This window comes from Dipteris shenzhenensis, chromosome 17 (assembly GCF_047967505.1).
Source record: "Dipteris shenzhenensis isolate YYH24624 ecotype China chromosome 17, Dip_SZ_1.0, whole genome shotgun sequence".
NCBI classification, from domain to species: Eukaryota; Viridiplantae; Streptophyta; class Polypodiopsida; order Gleicheniales; family Dipteridaceae; genus Dipteris; species Dipteris shenzhenensis.
Genome location: NC_141612.1, coordinates 10,548,524 through 10,566,969, shown reverse-complemented (window position 1 = coordinate 10,566,969; position 18,446 = coordinate 10,548,524). Strand labels below are relative to the sequence as shown.

Below are 18,446 nucleotides of genomic sequence, written 5' to 3'. Positions count from 1 at the left end.
TATGCTCTCTAAGTTCAAGCCCAAGGGTAAAGGGCAGCATAAGCCACATGCCCATCAGCCCACACATCAGCATAAAGCTGGACAGCCTTCTTATAAGGCAGGGGGTCATACAAACAAGCAGAAAAAGAAGGGCATCTGTCATTACTGCAAAAAGCCAGGTCATTATATTGGAGAGTGCAAGAAGCGCATAGCCAAAGAAAAGAAAAGGGATTCTGAATTGGCTGTATCAGATGCATCAGGTCCACATTGCCATGATGGAGAAGATGTTGCAGCCAACTTGGTTGAAGAGCACTATGCCTTTTTGACTTGCACTTCAGATTTTTTAGTGGGTAGTTCAGATACTACAGCCACTAATGATGATGACTCATATGCTTTTTTGACTTGCAGTTACGATCTTTCTCTTTCAGTGTTGATGAGACACTACATACTTGGTATTTTGATAGTGGTGCTTCAAAGCACATCACTTCCAAGAAAAATCTGTTTGTAACTTTGCATTCTTCACCCACCAAGAAGAAGGTAACTTGTGCAAATAATTCTTCTCATTCAGTGTGTGGAGTGGGAGACATTATTCTCACATCCATTGATGGCACATATTTCAGAATATCAGATGTACTGTATGTGCCAGGTATAAAGAAGAATTTGCTTTCAGTGTCCTCACTCAATAGAGGAGGATTTTAGGTTGTTTTTGATGATGACAAGTGTGCAGTCAGAGACAAAGAAAATGAATATGCTTTGAGATTGTCTGGCACTTTGTATCGGGGTCTTTTTCAGCTTGATTTATATGAAAAAAGATCCCATCTTGCATTATTAGTTAGCACTCCCACTGCTGCAATGCACAATGCGGAGTTGTGGCATGCCAGGTATGGGCACATGAGCTATGGTAGCTTAATGACACTTCAGAGGCATGATATGGTTGATGCATTACCTCCTTTGGAGTCGCCTCCTCCTCATGCATGTGAAGGTTGCATTCTTGGCAAAATGCATAGGCTTCCCTTCAAGAAGGATGGTGGAGTGAAAGCTACAAGAAAATTGCAGCTTATTCACAGTGATGTCTGCGGTCCCATGAGGACACCTGCTTTTGGGGGTTATCTCTATTTTGTTACATTCATAGATGACTTTACCAACTATACTTGGGTTTATGGTCTCAAGGAAAAATCGAAAGTGTTTATGCATTTCAAACACTTTGTGGCTATGGTTGAAAATGAGACAGGACTCAAGGTGCAGACACTTCGCACAGATCGAGGGGGGGAGTACATGTCTCATGAATTTGAGACGTTTCCGAAACAAAAAGGCATTATGCATCAGCTTACAGTGAGGCTTACACCTCAACAGAATGGCAAAGCTGAGCGGAAGAATCGTACCACCATGGAAATGGATAGATGCATGCTCACAAGTAAGAAGTTGCCTCACAGGTTTTGGCTGGAAGGCCTCATGTGTGCAAACTATATTTTAAATAAAACTCCTACAAAGGCTTTGAAGACAATCACTACCTATGAGGCATGGCATGGGAGAAAGCCTTCAGTGGACCACTTCAGAGTTTTTGGTTGTGTTGCATATGCCCACGTGCTTGTGGAGTTCAGACATGAGTTGTCAGATAAGGCACTAAAATGCATTTTTGTGGGATATAGTTCACAAAGCAAAGGCTATTGTCTCTACAATCCTGCTACACGCAAGATTTTTGTCAGTAGAAATTCTGCACATACAAATGCTGAATTTCAGATTCGGGCCTCTTTAGATGATGTGTTTGAGGGGATGCTTCCTATAGCATTTGGTTCCCCCGCTGAAAATCAGAATTTACAGCAACCTCTGCCAGCTCCACAAGTACGGATTCAGCCCCCAGCTGAATTGGTACAACCTTAGGGTGTGGATGAAGTTGTTAGGCAAGAAATTCAAGAGATACACGCAGCCAAAACAGTCCTGCATTGGTTGCTTCAGACTCTCAGGGAGAGTAGGCTTGAAGCTCCATTGCCTGGCAGAACTGGTAGTGCAGTAAGGCACATGGAGGGAGCTCATTCAGTTGAATCAGCTTATGCAGGTACTCTTCTTGAGAGGAGGAGCGTGAGACATTTGAAGAAGCAAAAGATAATGTGCATTGGATGAATGCCATGCACTATGAGTTGCAGTCCATTCATAAAAATCAGACTTGGGATGTTGTGGATTTGCCACCAGATAAGAATGCCATAGGTACACGGTGGGTTTTCAAAGTTAAAAGAAAACCAGATGGGTCCATTGATCGGTACAAGGCAAGGCTAGTTGCAAAAGGATATGCTCAGAAAAAGGGCATAGATTATGAGGAGACTTTTGCTCCTACATCTAGGATGACAACCATCAGGTCAGTTATAGCCATGGCTGCAAATTTTGAATGGAATGTTCATCAGTTAGACATTAAAACAGGTTTCCTTAATGGAGACTTGTTGGAAGAGGTTTATGTCAAACAACCTCCGGGCTCTCAAATTTCAGAAAATCTACTTCAGGTATGCAAGCTGAATAAAGCTTTGTATGGCTGAAACAATCCCCACGTGCATGGTAGGAGGATATTCTGGTCATCATTCTTTATGTAGATGACATGTTGCTCATTGGATCAAATGAGGAAGTAATTGCAGATTTCAAGGCCCAATTGAAAGCTACATTTGATATGTCAGACTTGGGCTTGTTACATTTCTTTTTGGGGATCCAGTTTATTCAAAAGAAACGTGGCATTGTTATGTCTCAGTCCAAGTATGTTCAAAAGCTCTTGGATAGATTCAACATGCATGATTGCAAGCCTATGTCCACTCCCATGGAGCCGGGGCTGAAGCTTACAATGCATGATGCGGGTGAATCAATTGATGTCACACTCTATAGTCAGGCTGTTGGATGCCTCATTTATCTATGAAATACACGACCTGATATTCAATTCTCAGGTGAGCAGGTATATACACAGCCCAAAGATTATGCATTGGCAGGCTGTAAAACGCATCTTCCGTTACTTGCAAGGTACAAAGTCTTTTGGCTTGATGTTTCCCAGGGGGGGTGACTTGCAGATGCATGCTTACAGTGACTTAGATTGGGCTGGAGACTATGATACTAGGCAGTCCACTAGTGGGAATTGTTTCTTTCTAGGACATGCTTGCATTTCTTGGTTGAGCAAGAAACAGTCTACAGTGGGTACCTCCTCATGTGAAGCTAAGTACAGGGCAGCTTTCACAGCGACAGTTGAATGTTTTTGGCTGCGTCGTTTATTTGCTGATCTTCATTTTCATTGGAGGGTCCTCTGATTCTCACTGATAGTCAGAGTGCTATAGCAGTGGCAAAGAATCCTGTGTTTCATGCTTGCACGAAGCACATTGAGGTTCACTATCATTATGTCAGAGAGAAGTTGCATGCAGGAGAGATCAGTATGATCTATGTGTCAACATGTGACAATGTTGCAGACATCTTCACCAAAGCACTTCCACGTGAAAAGTTTGAGGCATTTCGCAGTGCCCTAAACTTATTTCCTTTGGGTGATTGATCATTTCCTTGTACATGACATTGGCACTGCAGGGGGGTGTTAGAATTATTATTATAATTCAGCAGTGACCAATGTAATGTAATAAGTAGGTTAGGGGCACTTTCCCTCATTTAGAGGTTTTTCCCCCTTACCACAGTTAACTACGGTTAGTGAAGGATAAGGTTTTGTCACTTAGACAAAACCCATCCCACTCCTTGTATTAGTCACTTCTTCTATTGCAAGCACTACGTTCAGCTTTCTTGCTTCGTGCTCTCTCACTCTCTCTCGTTTCTAATGTTAGAATTATTATTATAATTCAACAGTGACCAATGTAATGTAATAAGTAGGTTAGGGGCACTTTTTCCTCATTTAGAGGTTTTCCCCCCTAACCACCGTTAGTCCACTAACTACGGTTAGTGAAGGATAAGGTTTTGTCACTTAGACAAACCCATCCCACTCCTTGTATTAGTCACTTCTTCTATTGCAAGCACTACGTTCAGCTTTCTTGCTTCCTACTCTCTCACTATCTCTCGTTTCTAACAGTATTTTGGGTTCATAGTGTGTTTGCAGTTTAGTTGCTGCATTTTCCATTGCACACTTTCATTCTAGCCAGTTTTGGCATTTCAGCTTGCAGCAATTCACATGCGTGCATCTATTCCTCCCGTTTACTGTTTTCTTTCAGTGGATGCAGGTGGTGGGAGTAGGCAGGGAGGTAGAGAACAACACAAACAAGAGAAGAGGAAAACCCGGGAGGGGGAGGGGGTAAAAGAAAAGTAGTGTCGAGAGGGATAAGGGTGAGGAGGGGAGGCATAACAACGTTGAAGTGAGGAGGAAAGGGGGGGGTGTGCAGCTGCAGCATAAGGGGGGTGTCACTCCTTTATAGTGAGAAAATACGGGAAGTGTCGTGGAGGAGAAAGAGGGAATGAGGAAACAATGGAGCAATATGAAGTATAAGGGGAAGAGAGCTGCGTCTGACAGGTAATAGAAAGGAGCAGTGATGAGAGAACACGAGAGAGGAAGAAGCAGACGACGGGGAGAGGGGGAGAGGAGGAGAAAGACACACCTGGAAGCTGCAGTGGATTATGGGAGGGAGAAGGGGGGGAGAGAGCAAGGAGGGGGCAATGTATAGACTACTAAAGGGTAAGTGATAGGAATGGTTTGAAAGTGCTGTGGCAGCGGATTGCAGAGCCTTGGATTCTAATAGTCATTTGTATAAATCATGTGGCAGCTAGTAAACTTCATGATGCAAAAAATATGAATAAGTAGAGGATCATATCAACAGAATGTTGGTGATAAAGAGCTTGCTGGAAAAGTTTGTCATATATTTGTGATTACACTATCACTGGAGAGCAACATTGTGTTGAATTATGGGCATGGCAAGCTTTCTTCAAAATGCATTCGTTTCTTCAACAGCGTCAAAGTTTTGTCTCAAGCCCCTAGCAAATGGTGGGTAAGCAGTGCTTCTAGCTCTTAGTACTGGGTGAAGTGATCTTGAACTGCAAAGGCTGTACACTTTGGAGCCTTTGTCTTTGCTTTTCACGTTTTTCATCTATTTTATGGTGGGTGCATCTATTATAGTTGAGGAAGGAGTTCTGTAGCATTTATCAAAGATTCCTCGTCATAGTTTTTGGATCAAAGCAATGTTCGTGTATGATTGTGGGCTGAGCATTTCATGTTTGAACAATGATCTCTTTAAGGATTTTCTCTATTGGTGCAGGAATTGTAAAGTGTTTATTGAATATGTAATGCTTGCTGGTATAAATGATGGAGAAATTCAAGCGCACCAAATGGGAGAGCTGCTTCACGGGCGGAATGTGGTGAGAGCCCAGGAACCCCCCTACCTCTTTCTCCTTTTCACACACCCACCATTACCAAATGGGCTTCCTTCCACACACACACACACACTTTTTTTTTGTGAAACCAGTAGCTATAAAATTAACATGAAATCAATGTACATGACATTAGACTCCAAAAGAGAGCCTAATGAAAGAACTCAAAAACATTGAGAAAACACTTCAAGGCTAGTAGCATCCAAGTCCCTCGCAGCATAACTATCATATAAGGATTGCTTGAGGGACATTCTGAAGAAACCATATGCCTGAGGAAACTGTTGTCCCATCCTAAAATGCAATCTCTGTGTCCAGATGGTCCATAGTACCCAAAAACGAGCCCAGTGAAAGAAAAGGAGGAATGGAGACATCTGAGATGAGAAGCATCCAAACATCCAGAAGAGTTTCCCAAATCTGATAGAGGGAAACCGATGTCGCAGCAAATGAGAGACATGAGTGATCAGTATCCGAGAGTGCGGGCAAGACCATAACAAATGGGGAACTGTCTCGCTGTGATGAGAGCAACAAAGGCAGGAAGAGGAAGCAATACAACGTGCTTTCAATTTCACCCCAATGGAAAAAGCTCCCACTATACATCTCCAAAAGAAAAGCCTCTGTTTCAATGGCATTTTTGCTTTCCAAATGTTCCTGAGTTTTGATTGCCACCAAGATAAAGGCCTATGCAAATTCCAAAGAGTGTTGGCATGCTTATCAATCCATGGTGTGGAAGAAGAAATCTGTAGACCATCGAGGATGTCAAATTATGCATTGAAAGTGAAGAGGTAGCAGGAGACAAGGAAGTCTGATTCCAGTCCAGTAATCTGTCCTGTACAAACAGCGGGGGGACAGGAACAAATGGCTGCAACATAGTTGAGAGTATTCTCCAAATGGGCCTATGATGCAGACCCAAGGGGAATGTCCTGCAAGCTTGTGGAAATGAAAGCACATAACCATGTGGATCCACCACATCTCCGACCAATCTTATGCCCAATTTCATAAGATTATGTGCTTTAATAGGTGCCTGTAAAGCAAGAGGCGATTCAAACACCTTGCTCCAATGGATGCTTTCCAAACGGAGAGAATTACCAGGATGAGAGGAAGCACTTGACCATTTAGCATAAGAGAGAATTCTCTTCCAATCATGAATAAAAGCAGTAGAAACAGGACAGCCTGGAATTTTCCCTTGAAATGTGCTGCTCCGAGTGATCTGTAATCCAATGCCCATATGCATGGGACTGCATGTTTCCACACATAGCTGCTAACATAATAGCCCATGGCTGTTTTTGCTGAAAAAAATCAGCAATCATAGTGCTCTTTCTTGCCAACATATGAAACTGAAGATTGAGAATATTCAGTCCCCCATGAGCCTTAGGAGAACAAACAGACTGCATGGGAAGTAATCGCAAAGCCTTTTTGTGAGGTTTGCTTTTCAAAAATATCTCCATAGCCTGGGACATATAGGAAGCCAAATGCTTACAGGACCAGGGAAGAAGAGGCAAATAAAATTGCACATATGCCATAATGATAGACTGTACTATCCGAAGTCGAACATGTAGAGGCCAAGTCGACAAGTGCCAGCATTCCAGCTTCTTGTTAATCTTTTGAAGTACCCATTTAAGCTGTTGTTGAGGGGTAACATTCCACCCAATGGGATACCCTAAATGCCTCACAATGGTATGGGAAGAAATAATGTGGCCTGGCCAGAGAAGTGCATGCCAATCAGCTTCTTTCAATGCTAGAAGATTCAATTTCTGAAAGTTGATATGCAGTCCAGCAGCTAGGCCAAAGTCATTCAAAGTATGCATAAAATGAGAGAGGTCACTTTGAGAATTCCTGGGCATGAAATATGAATCATCAGCATATGCCTGTGCAAGGAATGGCTGTGCCCCTGGAATTTGCAAGCCATGAAGCTGCCCTGTATCTGCAAGATGATCCATATGCAACAATAACGGATGAGTAGCAATGGCATACAGTAGCGAACTAAGAGGGCATCCCTGTCTCACTGAACGGGTCATAGTCCATGTCCTTGACAACACACTACCAAGCAGACACTGTGCAGTGGCATGAGAATACAACCAGTAAATAACATGGACCAGTCGAGGGCCAAATCCCAATTTATGCGTAGTCTGAGAAATAAAATCGCAATGGACAGTATCAAATGCTTTCGCAATGTCCACTCGCAGAATGAGAACATCTTGTTTAGAATATTTGGCATACTCAATTGCAAGCAGAGCATTGGAGATATTGTCAGTAATCTGCCTTCTGGGAACAAACCCATACTGCGTCCTGCTTGCAAGATGAATCGAATCCTAAGGACAATCATCTTGGCAATGAGTTTGTAAATGACTGGCATAAGAGATATGGGCCGCCAATCAGCCATTGTCTCACACAAGCTTTTTTTGGGGATCAATTTGACAAGGCCATGTTTCCAAGAAGGAGGAAGAGATTGTTTTGCCCAAGCATGATTGATCATGAGAAGAATAGTGTTCTTGAGATCATCCCAAAATGCACGGAAAAATTCAACAGTCAATCCATCCCAACCAGGAGAGCTGCCTTTACGTAAATGACTCAAAGCATCATCCAGTTCATTAAGCATAAATGGCTGCTCCAATGCATGAGCCTGTTCGCGAGGCAATATAGGCTGAACATGCATAAGAAATTGAGACCTAGCTGCATTCACTTGCATCGAATTATCAAACTGAGAAGAAAAGAGATGCTGAAAATGACTAGAGCATTGCGATTCCAATTCTGATTTGGAGGTGGTCCAGGTGCCATCATCTTGCTTGATCCTGCAAATATCCTCCTTTCGCCTATCCACATGCAGGCTTTTAAAGAAAGCCTTGGTGGAGCAACCCTTATCCAAAAGGGGTTTCATGTGAGCTTGGATTTTCCACTTCTTTAATTTGCGAAGATCATTTTGATGGATGATATGAACCGCATAAGTGCAAGAATCCTGTTCAGAGGAGGTGAGCTGCCTGTAAGAGCTCATTACATCCATTTGTTGCTTGTGAGATTGAGCCCATTTCAGCTTAAGCCTGAGGTTTTCCATGTGACTCCGTCCATAATCTTGAATAACAGCCTGCAAGCGATGGGTGAGACTGATCCATGCAAAATCCATGTCCTCCTGAGCATGTAAGAGGAGGGGGCGGACAGCCACTCTCACCATGTTCTGAAATTGTTGATGAAGCAAATAAGCACTGTTAACATGGAGTAGACGACGACGGAAAAAAGGCATATCCTCTGTCAAACGTGCTATAGATAATGTCAAGCATACTGGAAAGTGATCAGACAGCAAGAGGGAATGATCGACCCATAATGCACATGTGAAACTAGTATACTGCTGAGCATGCAACAAATACCGTTTGTCAAGTCGAGCCCAGTAATGAGTAAAAGCATTGTGACGGTATGTATAACCCATATCTCTATCCCTTGTTGAGAGCCATAAATCTTCTGCATGCAAGATAGAAAGCATATCCTCCCAGTGTCGAAGCTCAGTGGGGATCATGTGAGATCAATGAGTGGTGTTGTCTTGCATGACAGGTGAGTTATTAAAGTCTCCACACAAAAAAGCATTGGGCAGCCATGGGTATTGCTTGATGGAGGCCCACATTTGAGCTCTCGTCGCAGAAGTTTGAGAGGCATAAACCGATGCTATTTCATAAAGATCAGCATGACAGATGCATCTGATTACCATCCATCGACCCTGAGGGTCATTGTAAGTAACCGTGGGCTGCATATCATGTTTCACCAGCATGCATACCCCCGAAAAGTGCATAGTACTAGCATAAAATATGTCATAACCAGCAAAGTGGCCTTGCTGGCCAGCCAAGAAGTGTTGATTGCGTTCCTGTAAGGAAATTACATCAGGGTGCATTTTATGTACATAGTGCCAGAAAAGTCTCCACTTATTGACATTGCAAAGACCTTGGACATTGTATGTAATGCAAGTAATTGAAGCAGACATAGAAGATATGTACAGTCAAACCGAGAAACATAGTAAAGGTGTGAGATGTCAGGCCTCACCATGACATCGACGTCCACCTGGCCTCTTGGATCAATAGCTCTATCGTCCTCATCATTGCCACATACGGGAATGCCCTTCTTGAGCACGTCAACCCACAGTCGAGAAGTCAGGCTGTCAGCAGGAGTAGAGGCCTGACCAGGGGAGGAAGTAGAGGCATCCCAATGCCGAGATTGTAACGGTCGTGGCTTAAGCACAAATGCCTTTTTGGGTTGCTGCCAGGCACCCTAGGGAGAGGCATTAGATTCTGAAATTTTGCCCTTTCCCTTATCCTTTTGCTTGGCTGAAACCTGGACCACACTTTCTTTGGGAAGAACAGATTTAGATGTCACATCACCCAACAGATTTAGATGTCACATCACCCAATTTGCTAGGCATAGCCTTAGGCCCCGGACCATGAGTCAGAGGGGTAGTATTTTCTGGAGCAATAGCTGTAGGTGGGAGCTGATGCAGGACTGCAGGACACTGTGAAGCTAGATGGCCAAACTTATGACAAGTAAAGCAAGCACCTGCAAATACTCCCCATTTCAAATCAATATATTTTTCACCCAAGGGAACATCCTCCACCTCTACCGCAATGGAAGGAGGGGTTGGGTGATCTGTATCCCAAAGAACACAAAACCGATTTTGATTACCCGAAGGACGGGGTGGGCATACAACTTGCCCCAAAGTAGCTGCCAGACTTGGTAACTCAGTCCTCATATAATCCGGAAAATCCACTACCTCAACCCCTACAGGGCAGTGATGTCGAATAAGACCATGATAATCCTTACTACTTATGGCTCTGGTGGAATTCATCCTTGAGCATGTCGAAAACATAGTGAGCATCTTCAGAGGCTGCAGTAGACAATTTGACTTGCTGTCTTTTGGGGTCCTGGGACAAGTCCTTCCGGGAGTAACTTTTAATATGATCCTCCATGGAGGTAGGCAGGGCAGAATTGATGAAACGAGCAGACAGCCGGGGATAAAGAAGGGCAGCGGGGGTTATGCACAGATGTGGAAAGGGCGATACACAGCAATGAGGAGGAAAGCAGACGGCAAGAAGGGGCAGACGGTAGTGGCTAAAGCGGGCGAGCAGAAATGGGGCGATGTGACTGAGGGAAACTTCTGAAGGGCGCAGAGGAGAGTGGGCGGGTTTGATAGGAGCAGGCAGATGCACAGAGGTGCACGCGGGCAGATGCGCACAGGAAGGCAGCAGGCAGACACGCGTTCAGCAGCGGGAGCTTCTTGCAGCAGGCAGACACGCGTTCAGCAGCGGGAGCTTCTTCTTCTCCGCGGGCAGCAGCAGCAGCTCTGTCGACCGTCGCACGTTCCTTACGTGCACAGGGCAATTGCGCGCAGGGCAGCAGCAGCAGCTCCGTCAACCTCACCACACACACAAACCCCACACACACACACACACACACACACACACACACACAATTTCCTTCATTGGGCCCTGCTCTCTTTGTGTGTGCATGCCTATGAAATTGTATGAACATACTTGCACGTAGAGGCATGTGTGTATATGCATCACGTGTGTTGCATGTGTATGCTTACATGCGTGAGTTGGTCTTTCATTTAGTGATCTGAGCAATTGTACATTCTTTTAGATCGTCTTTTTTATGTATTGTAAGATTGTGTATTGTTCCTAAGTGATTTCTTAGTAGACGATGGATGAACTGTAGACTTTAGAACTACTTTATGCACCACTGTGTGGCCTGTTGTGAGAGTCCTCTCTCATTTACCTCCAATATGTTTTTCCCTTCTCTTATGATTATAATGGTTAATGGTAGATGGAGTCTCTACTGCTTCACAGCTCTTAGAATATTCTACGCCTATGAGAACTAAGAAGAGTTCAAAATATTACCCTTTAGAAAAGCATGAAAACGAAACCAACTTGGTTAGAATTCAAAGAATCAAACGGCGGGCTAATGTTCACCTTAGTTTTGGTGAACCACTTAACACCATTTGCCTTGTGTGGATTTATAATTGGTTGAAGGTGATTGTAATCTATTGGAAGAGCCTTCGCATAAGCTTGGTTGATTTGATAATGCTACGAGTGTAAACTAATAGGTAGTCGACATGAAGCTTGGCATGAGAGGGTTTTATTCCAAACAGTGTGGCTTGGTATGTCTTGGTGGAACCTTAATAGTGCAAGACCCCATTTGTGAGGTTAGGTGAGGTGGTGAGCACTGGAATTTTGCCAGCATTATAATGTGTATACATTACTGTGTCATGTGACTTGGTGAACTAGCAAATGCATGTAAGTATTGTTCGTATCATGATGCATTGTATCATATCTAGGTGCCTCTTACAACTAAAGGGTGTAGCGTTAGCATTGTCCATTAATAGCTCCTTGTGCCAAAAGATGGCAAGTGGTATCAAGAGTGTTATTCATACATACAATGAGACACACCTGCAGCCATTATGGATTTTGAAACGTGTTGTCTTAGGTAAATATCTTCGCAAGAGCATGCAATGCTCCGTCTTGTGAGTAGGGCAATAGAATGAGCTATGCCTTGTATGGCTAGCTTGTGGTTGCAAGGGCATACATGCTGTTCAACATGATCAAGCGATTTGTAGTTGTCTTTAAGCCAGACTAGAGACTAAGTCTTTCATATGAAGCCTTCATGTAGACAAGTCTATTGACTTCTATTTTTTACCCAGAGAAAAGAACTTTCTGTTAATAAGTTATGCCTTGTATGGCTAGCTTGTGGTTGCAAGGGCATACATGCTGTTCAACATGATCAAGCGATTTGTAGTTGTCTTGAAGCCAGACTAAAGACTGTCTTTCATATGAAGCCTTCATATAGACAAGTCTATTGACTTCTATTTTTTCCCCAGAGAAAAGAACTTTCTGTTAATGCTTGAAGAAAAACCAACCATACAAATCAGTGACCCATGAGGTGCTGATCTTGGCAAAATACACTGCTTGTCAACCAGTCTGTTTTGAGAGAACCCAGCTCACTGCCTAGGGGATCTCTGAAATAGGGTGGAAGACTTTATGTACAGTGAATGCCATGCTTTGTGAATACATAGAAGACATTTGCAGGCCGAAATGTGCCTGCCTCTCAATGCTTGAGATTCTGATGTCTCATGCTCCCAAATTGCGTGCGAACTGTAGATCATGTCTTGGCCAATGGTAACTAGGGTGGCTGCTGGGGGGACCTGGGTGGCCTCCCATGACAAAACTGCAGTGAGAAACACAGATGTTCCAAGCAGTGATGCTGGATACTGTCTCCCATAAGCTGTGCTCTGGCAATGGCACAGGGCATTGTTAGGAGGGAGGCATCATGTCCTGTGCTTCTAGCTGGAAGATCCGTCGACCATGGATCTTGTAAGCTCGAGAGGCTGGATCGATGGAGACGTTGTGACATCCCTCCGTCAGCCGCGCAACAGTCCCTCAAGTGAAGTCCCGTTGCATCCTCTTTGTCCTGATGACAATCCGGAGGGCCTTTATCATGGGAACCTGGGAAACGGAGCTGCTATAGCCTTCCTAAATCATGCTGCTCAAACATCTTGGATTTCTTCTTAACCTTCAATGTATTCCGCTGTGTGCTGCTCGTAGTTTGCTTGTATATGTTATACTTGGGCTCGAGCCTCGAATACCTCCGCTGCTGCGAGCTTGCCCACATCTGAGGCGAGGCAGGGATGCAAGTCCTGAATAAAACACAACTTTCCCCTTTCAGATATGTCATGCACAAATACAAAGAGAGAAAGGCTTCAAAATCGTTACAAATACTCCTAAACGCCAGTTTGTGATAATGCATAAAAATCTGCTAAATACTACTCCAGTACTACAGGGATGCAAATGTGTTGATCATCAGCCCCTTAAACTGTGCCCATGTGGTTGGTCTTTGTGTAGTGTCTCTCATGTATCGCCACCATGTGTGAGCATAATCCTAGAAATATATTCCTGCAAAAATGATGCACTCCTCAATCTATTTGGGGTAGAACTGGGAGTAATCTCCCAGCTTTGTGAGCCATTCCTCTAGCTCATTGGGGGTGCATGTGTCACCTTAAATTATGCAGCATGAGCTTATCATTGACATCTTTCAGAGTATAGGTGCTATTTTGGCCACCCTCTGCTGTGTGGGCATCATCTCGCTTCAGGTTCACATAAAGATGGAATAACACCTCATCACGAATGTCCAGAGGTAAGACACGGTATGAGCACAAAGCCTCGGACAGCATGCCATCAATGGCAGGTTGCTGTCCATAGCCAACACATTGCTGAAATGTTGAGCCTCCCGTCTGATGCACGGGCTGTGTATGGCTATATGTGCTCACCGACGGCGAAATGGGGGTTTGAACCCCTGGCTGTGCAGTCCTGCCAAATGCATATCGAAGCGGAGGTTGCATACCAAAAGACTAGAGAGGAGGATTTCTCTCTGTCCCAATGCTGTAAATTGCTATGCAAACTCTAAGCTGGTGTGGTAAAAGAACCAACACCCATGGGTTGGCCCAGAATAGATGGCTTCATCTGCAAGGGTGTAAAGATCTGTAAACTGGATGGTGACCTGTGCATATGCAACCATTTGATTCTCTACGTTACATTATTGGAGATAGTTGGAGAGTGTGCAGTGGTCACCTCAGGGTCATGTTCCTCTTATCTCGACTGCCATCAGTTTGTCTTTGCTGCTTGTTAAGAGGGGCTGGAAGGCCCTTGAAAGTAGTGCACGGTAGGCTAGTGCTCCAAGAGTTCCACAATAGCCTTGATGGTAACCATTGAGTCCTTATGGATGAAAAAAGGCTATCTTTGTCAACCGCGGTCAGCAAACTTATTCTACGAGACAGCATAGATATGTTCCGCCACTCGGATGGGTAGCTGATCGGATGGACGTTGGCCAGGGACATCCTCTCTTCGACCTTTGCATTTGGGTATTCTCTTGCAGGACAACGTGGTGTATTTGTTTCTTTGTCTCAGAAACCAGCCTTGGCCCTTGGGTGTGGGTGCCCGTTTTAATCTCTCTCTTTCTCAACTGTCACATGTATCTTACAGCCTACATCTAGCCATCTTTCCTTCATTTGATGATCATGTATACCAATCCTATTAGGATAGGGCTTTATTGCTTTTAGCACTCTAATGTACATTCTGCAAAAACAGACAATGATGTTGAGATTGTCATCTCCAAGAACACACACTACTAGCAATGACCAGTAGGGTTGCTCTGAGTACACTCTACACATTACATTTTGCTACCTTTGTTATCCTGTTTTTTAGTCTAATAGGCCACATTGGGTCTCTAAGCGAGGCCACCACTTTAATCATCACCTTTTTTATGAAACTGAGATCTCTAATGGGGCAATCTTTCATTTCTAGGATCTCGCAAGACACTCCCCCTTCCCATCTTGTGATACTGTTGATCACTTCAGCTTGGCTGAGATGTCACAGTTATTGCAGATACATCGTGCTTCAAATGGGTAGCATTGGCGACTTTTTGCTCTAGATGGGAAAGACAGGATATGCTGTGTCCTCTGTCCCATAAGTACTGTTGACCCTCCAATGAACATTCATTTCATACCCCCTGCTCTCTCTCTCTCTCTCTCTCACACACACACACACACACACACACACCTCCCCCCCCCCCCCCCCCCCAAAAACCGCACCCCACACACATACCCCCACCCCCCCCACACTCACCAATAACTGCAATGGCATGAATGCACATATTTACCATGTTGGAAATGTAACATGCAAGGCCCTCAAATAGCATTGAAATGTGGAAGTTTGTACCTTTTTTGTCTTGCCCAAGCAGACCTTTGTGTAGCAGCTTCTTTAATGGGATCTACTGCGGACTGATTGTTCTTACCCATGGAACAGGTGGTGAACTTGATACCTTACAATCCAACAACTGTGCCAGTGCATTTGGAAGCCAGTAAACAAATGGTAGTTCTGCGTTTCCAGAAAATCCTTAAGGAAGGGTATCAGCTACGTACAATCGTGCGGCAAGAAATGGGTCAAGATATTGCTGGTGCATGTGGCCAGCTCTCACTAATTCACCCACAAGAACAATTGCTGCAACCTCTATGCGAAAGGTCCACTATCCTGGACATTGAAGATATTGTTAGTTTGGAAAAATAATTCAGTGTACATTTTCAGCCATACTTGTATAAATAGTTCAGCTGCACCAAATGTGGTTCGTTCAGGTAAATACATCTGTAAGAAGAGCGGATCTGAATTTGCAGCTTTACGACTGGACTTACAGGTGAGGAATATGTTTCAAGAAAGGTCAAGCGTTACAAGAAACTGCGCCCACACTTGGAAAGTGTTTAGTTGTAATCACTCTACGATTTTCACCACAACATTTAGTAGTGCTGCAAGTGGTGATTTTAAACAGCTCCATATTATGGAAAAGGAGTGAAATAAGAACAGAAAAATAGCAGGCCTTGTTTTCAAGACAGACAGTTCACCTTTTCAAAACAGGTGATGTCTGATCATGGTTTCTGTGATTTCCATTTGGATCATTATGAATCATTTTGGACAAATATTCTTTTCTTATAGGCATTGTGAGCAGATACATGTGCAGGTGCTGTCATTGCTATGGATACCATTTATCTTAAAGGCTATGCAATGCCTGGATGACCTCACTTTCACATTGAAGCATTTTTCACGGATAAAAACAAAGGAATCCGGGCAAGATCCAAGTCATTGTTGTACCTCTTCAATTCGTTTGTCTGATGGTTGCTGTCTATTAGACAGTACGGTAGATCTTAACTCTATGGGGAGACATGCAAGCTCTCATAGATATTAAAGAATCTTCATCTGAAGACAATGTACAACAACAATTAAGTGAGCAACCAAAGACCTCAACTTGTCAATCTATAAGGGCATCAAGAGATGGAAAAATCTAACTTTAGGTGACCATGAATACTTGAGGGTGGCTTGATTCTCCATCTTTAATGGTTTTTTAACAACTGCTACACAAACTAGCAGATAAGCCTGATTTCAATAGTAAATTGCAAGTATAGGTCCGAATGCAATATAGAAACATAGTGTAATCTTATAGTTTTTATTACTATGCCTTAACATATCTTTGCATAGCTCTCGAGTAGTTTTCCTTTATTGCCCATAAAGGTCAAAGATGGAAACTCCTAGCAATTGTACTTGCTTGTCATCTTCTAATTACTGCTACATAAAAACAACAAATGATTGACATCTCAACTAGCATCACAAACTCACAAGTTTGCTACTTCTTTTACATGTTTGTTGATCTTATATCTCCATACTTCCAATCCTAAGCCCCTTTTGGTAACTTGTCTTCCTTTTTACAGAGTAAAGTTATCTTTGTTTTTCATGCACTAGTGTTTTCTAAATATCCTTCCTCCTTCTAGCCTACCACACTTGATGCTTCGTCTTGTATTTTTACTCCTTAGTTTATATCGTGCTAGATTGTTTATTGCTTTATCTTCTTTGGGAATTCTATCCAATTCTTGTGACGATGTGAGCATCCTCTTTCTCTATGGACTTAAAGCCTTTTTGTGAAAGCTTACATGAAATTATATTTTCTAGTTGATATTGAAGGAATTAACAAATCATGCCACCCCCTAAAGAAAAATTACAACCAGCAAGCAGAGGAACTTCTTCAATGATATAGAGTTGTTGGAGGGGTGTGCAATGTTGGTAAGTTTTGAGTAGCCTTGGTAGCACGTGGGTGGACATGGCTTAGAGTCTACATGTACTCTTTGGATGGCTCAACCATATGTGCACATGACGATAATTTTTCATGATTAATATGCTAACCCTAGTGCCTACACTTACCTGCCATAAGAGGTATTTGGTTACACAAAAGTGACAAAACATGAGTTTTTATCATTACAAAAAAATTGGACTAAAAAAGGACCTTGTAATGAAGCCCTTGGGATGGTGACATGGAAGAATAAGGTGAATAAAACTCAATATAATATTGGTTGGTGGAGGACAATGGAATATTGGAAGTGGCTCGACTTCTCTATTTCTTTATTTAATGGTCCAAACAATGATGTGTATCCACTTATTGCCTCAACTCTTCCATCATATTTTTTAGTTGTAATCAAATTGAGAAACCTAGTTTCTTAACCAAACTTGTACCATTTGACCTGAGACCAAATCCTTCCATTCAACTAGCTTACTCCTTTAATTTTCTCTCGTTCCTCTTTCTTCCCCTCATTTTTGAGCACCATTTTGAATTTATCTTTATTCTATCTCTCTTTTCAAATTTCTTGCTTGCATCTGAGCAGAAAGCTTCTTTCTCTAATAAATGTTGTGAGTGAACCATGAATGATGCAGGTTGTTTGGAGCTTAGGAGGAGCTACTGGATGAGATTCTTTGAGAAAGGATAAAATAAGATTGACTTTCAGGCATTGTAGTTGTTGATGCATGAAAATCAATCGTTCTTTTGTCCATCTCTCAATATCGATCACTTTTTTTACTGCAATCTCTTAGGGTGCATGATTTTGAACCACTTGTGAAGGTTTGGGGTCTATCCAAACAGCTTCTATGGAGGTTTAGGTGAGACAATCTTTGGAACAATGCAACACAGTGATATGACAAGATTTGTTTGTTAATGATGCAACTTTGAAAAAACAGTTGTTTTATTACATGGTTTGAAACATTGAAAGATTAGTTTGTTTTGTAAGAAATTTCATGAGAAATGAGTCTTTCCACTCTTACTAGCAATGGTTTTATATAGAATATTGCTTAAAATAGATTTAGCATATAATTGTTTTGTACATAATATTGCTTAAAATAGATTTAGAGATGTTTGTGATCACATTTTTCTTTCAAAGAGCCTTGCTCCAAGAATCATGTATTGTTCATTCGTGTAGTTTAACAATATTTTTAGTTTTCAACACAAATCAGGGTCTATCAGAGCAACTTACATGGAGATTGAGGTGAGAAAACCTTTAGAACAATATACAACAATGAAAATAATGAGATTTTATGATGCAACTTTGAAGAAACAATTAGTTTGTAGTTCGTTTTTGTAATTGTGTTGTTTTCTTTTAATACATGGTTTGAAGAGGAAGAAAGATTTGTTTGTTTTAAAAGATGCACTCTTACTATGGAGGGTTTTTACAAAAGATGGTTTGAAATAGATTTTGAGTTGTTTGGAAGCATATAATTAGTTTTGGAGCAAAATCCATTAACTTCAGCATCTTG

The 18,446-nt window shown here is 42.6% G+C and overlaps 1 protein-coding gene across 1 annotated transcript in view; it reads left to right on the top strand.

Annotated features, from left to right (window-relative positions):
* LOC147891672 (Radical SAM superfamily protein) overlaps positions 1-15,874 on the top strand; it is an 86,072-nt gene extending 70,198 nt beyond the window's left edge. Inside the window, exons 7-8 of the mRNA XM_087388468.1 lie at positions 5,190-5,289; positions 15,129-15,874. Coding sequence (XP_087244594.1) covers positions 5,190-5,289; positions 15,129-15,389 — 361 coding nt within the window. The 3' untranslated portion in view covers positions 15,390-15,874. The remainder of the gene's footprint in view (positions 1-5,189; positions 5,290-15,128) is intronic.
* The last annotated feature ends 2,572 nt before the right edge of the window (positions 15,875-18,446 follow it).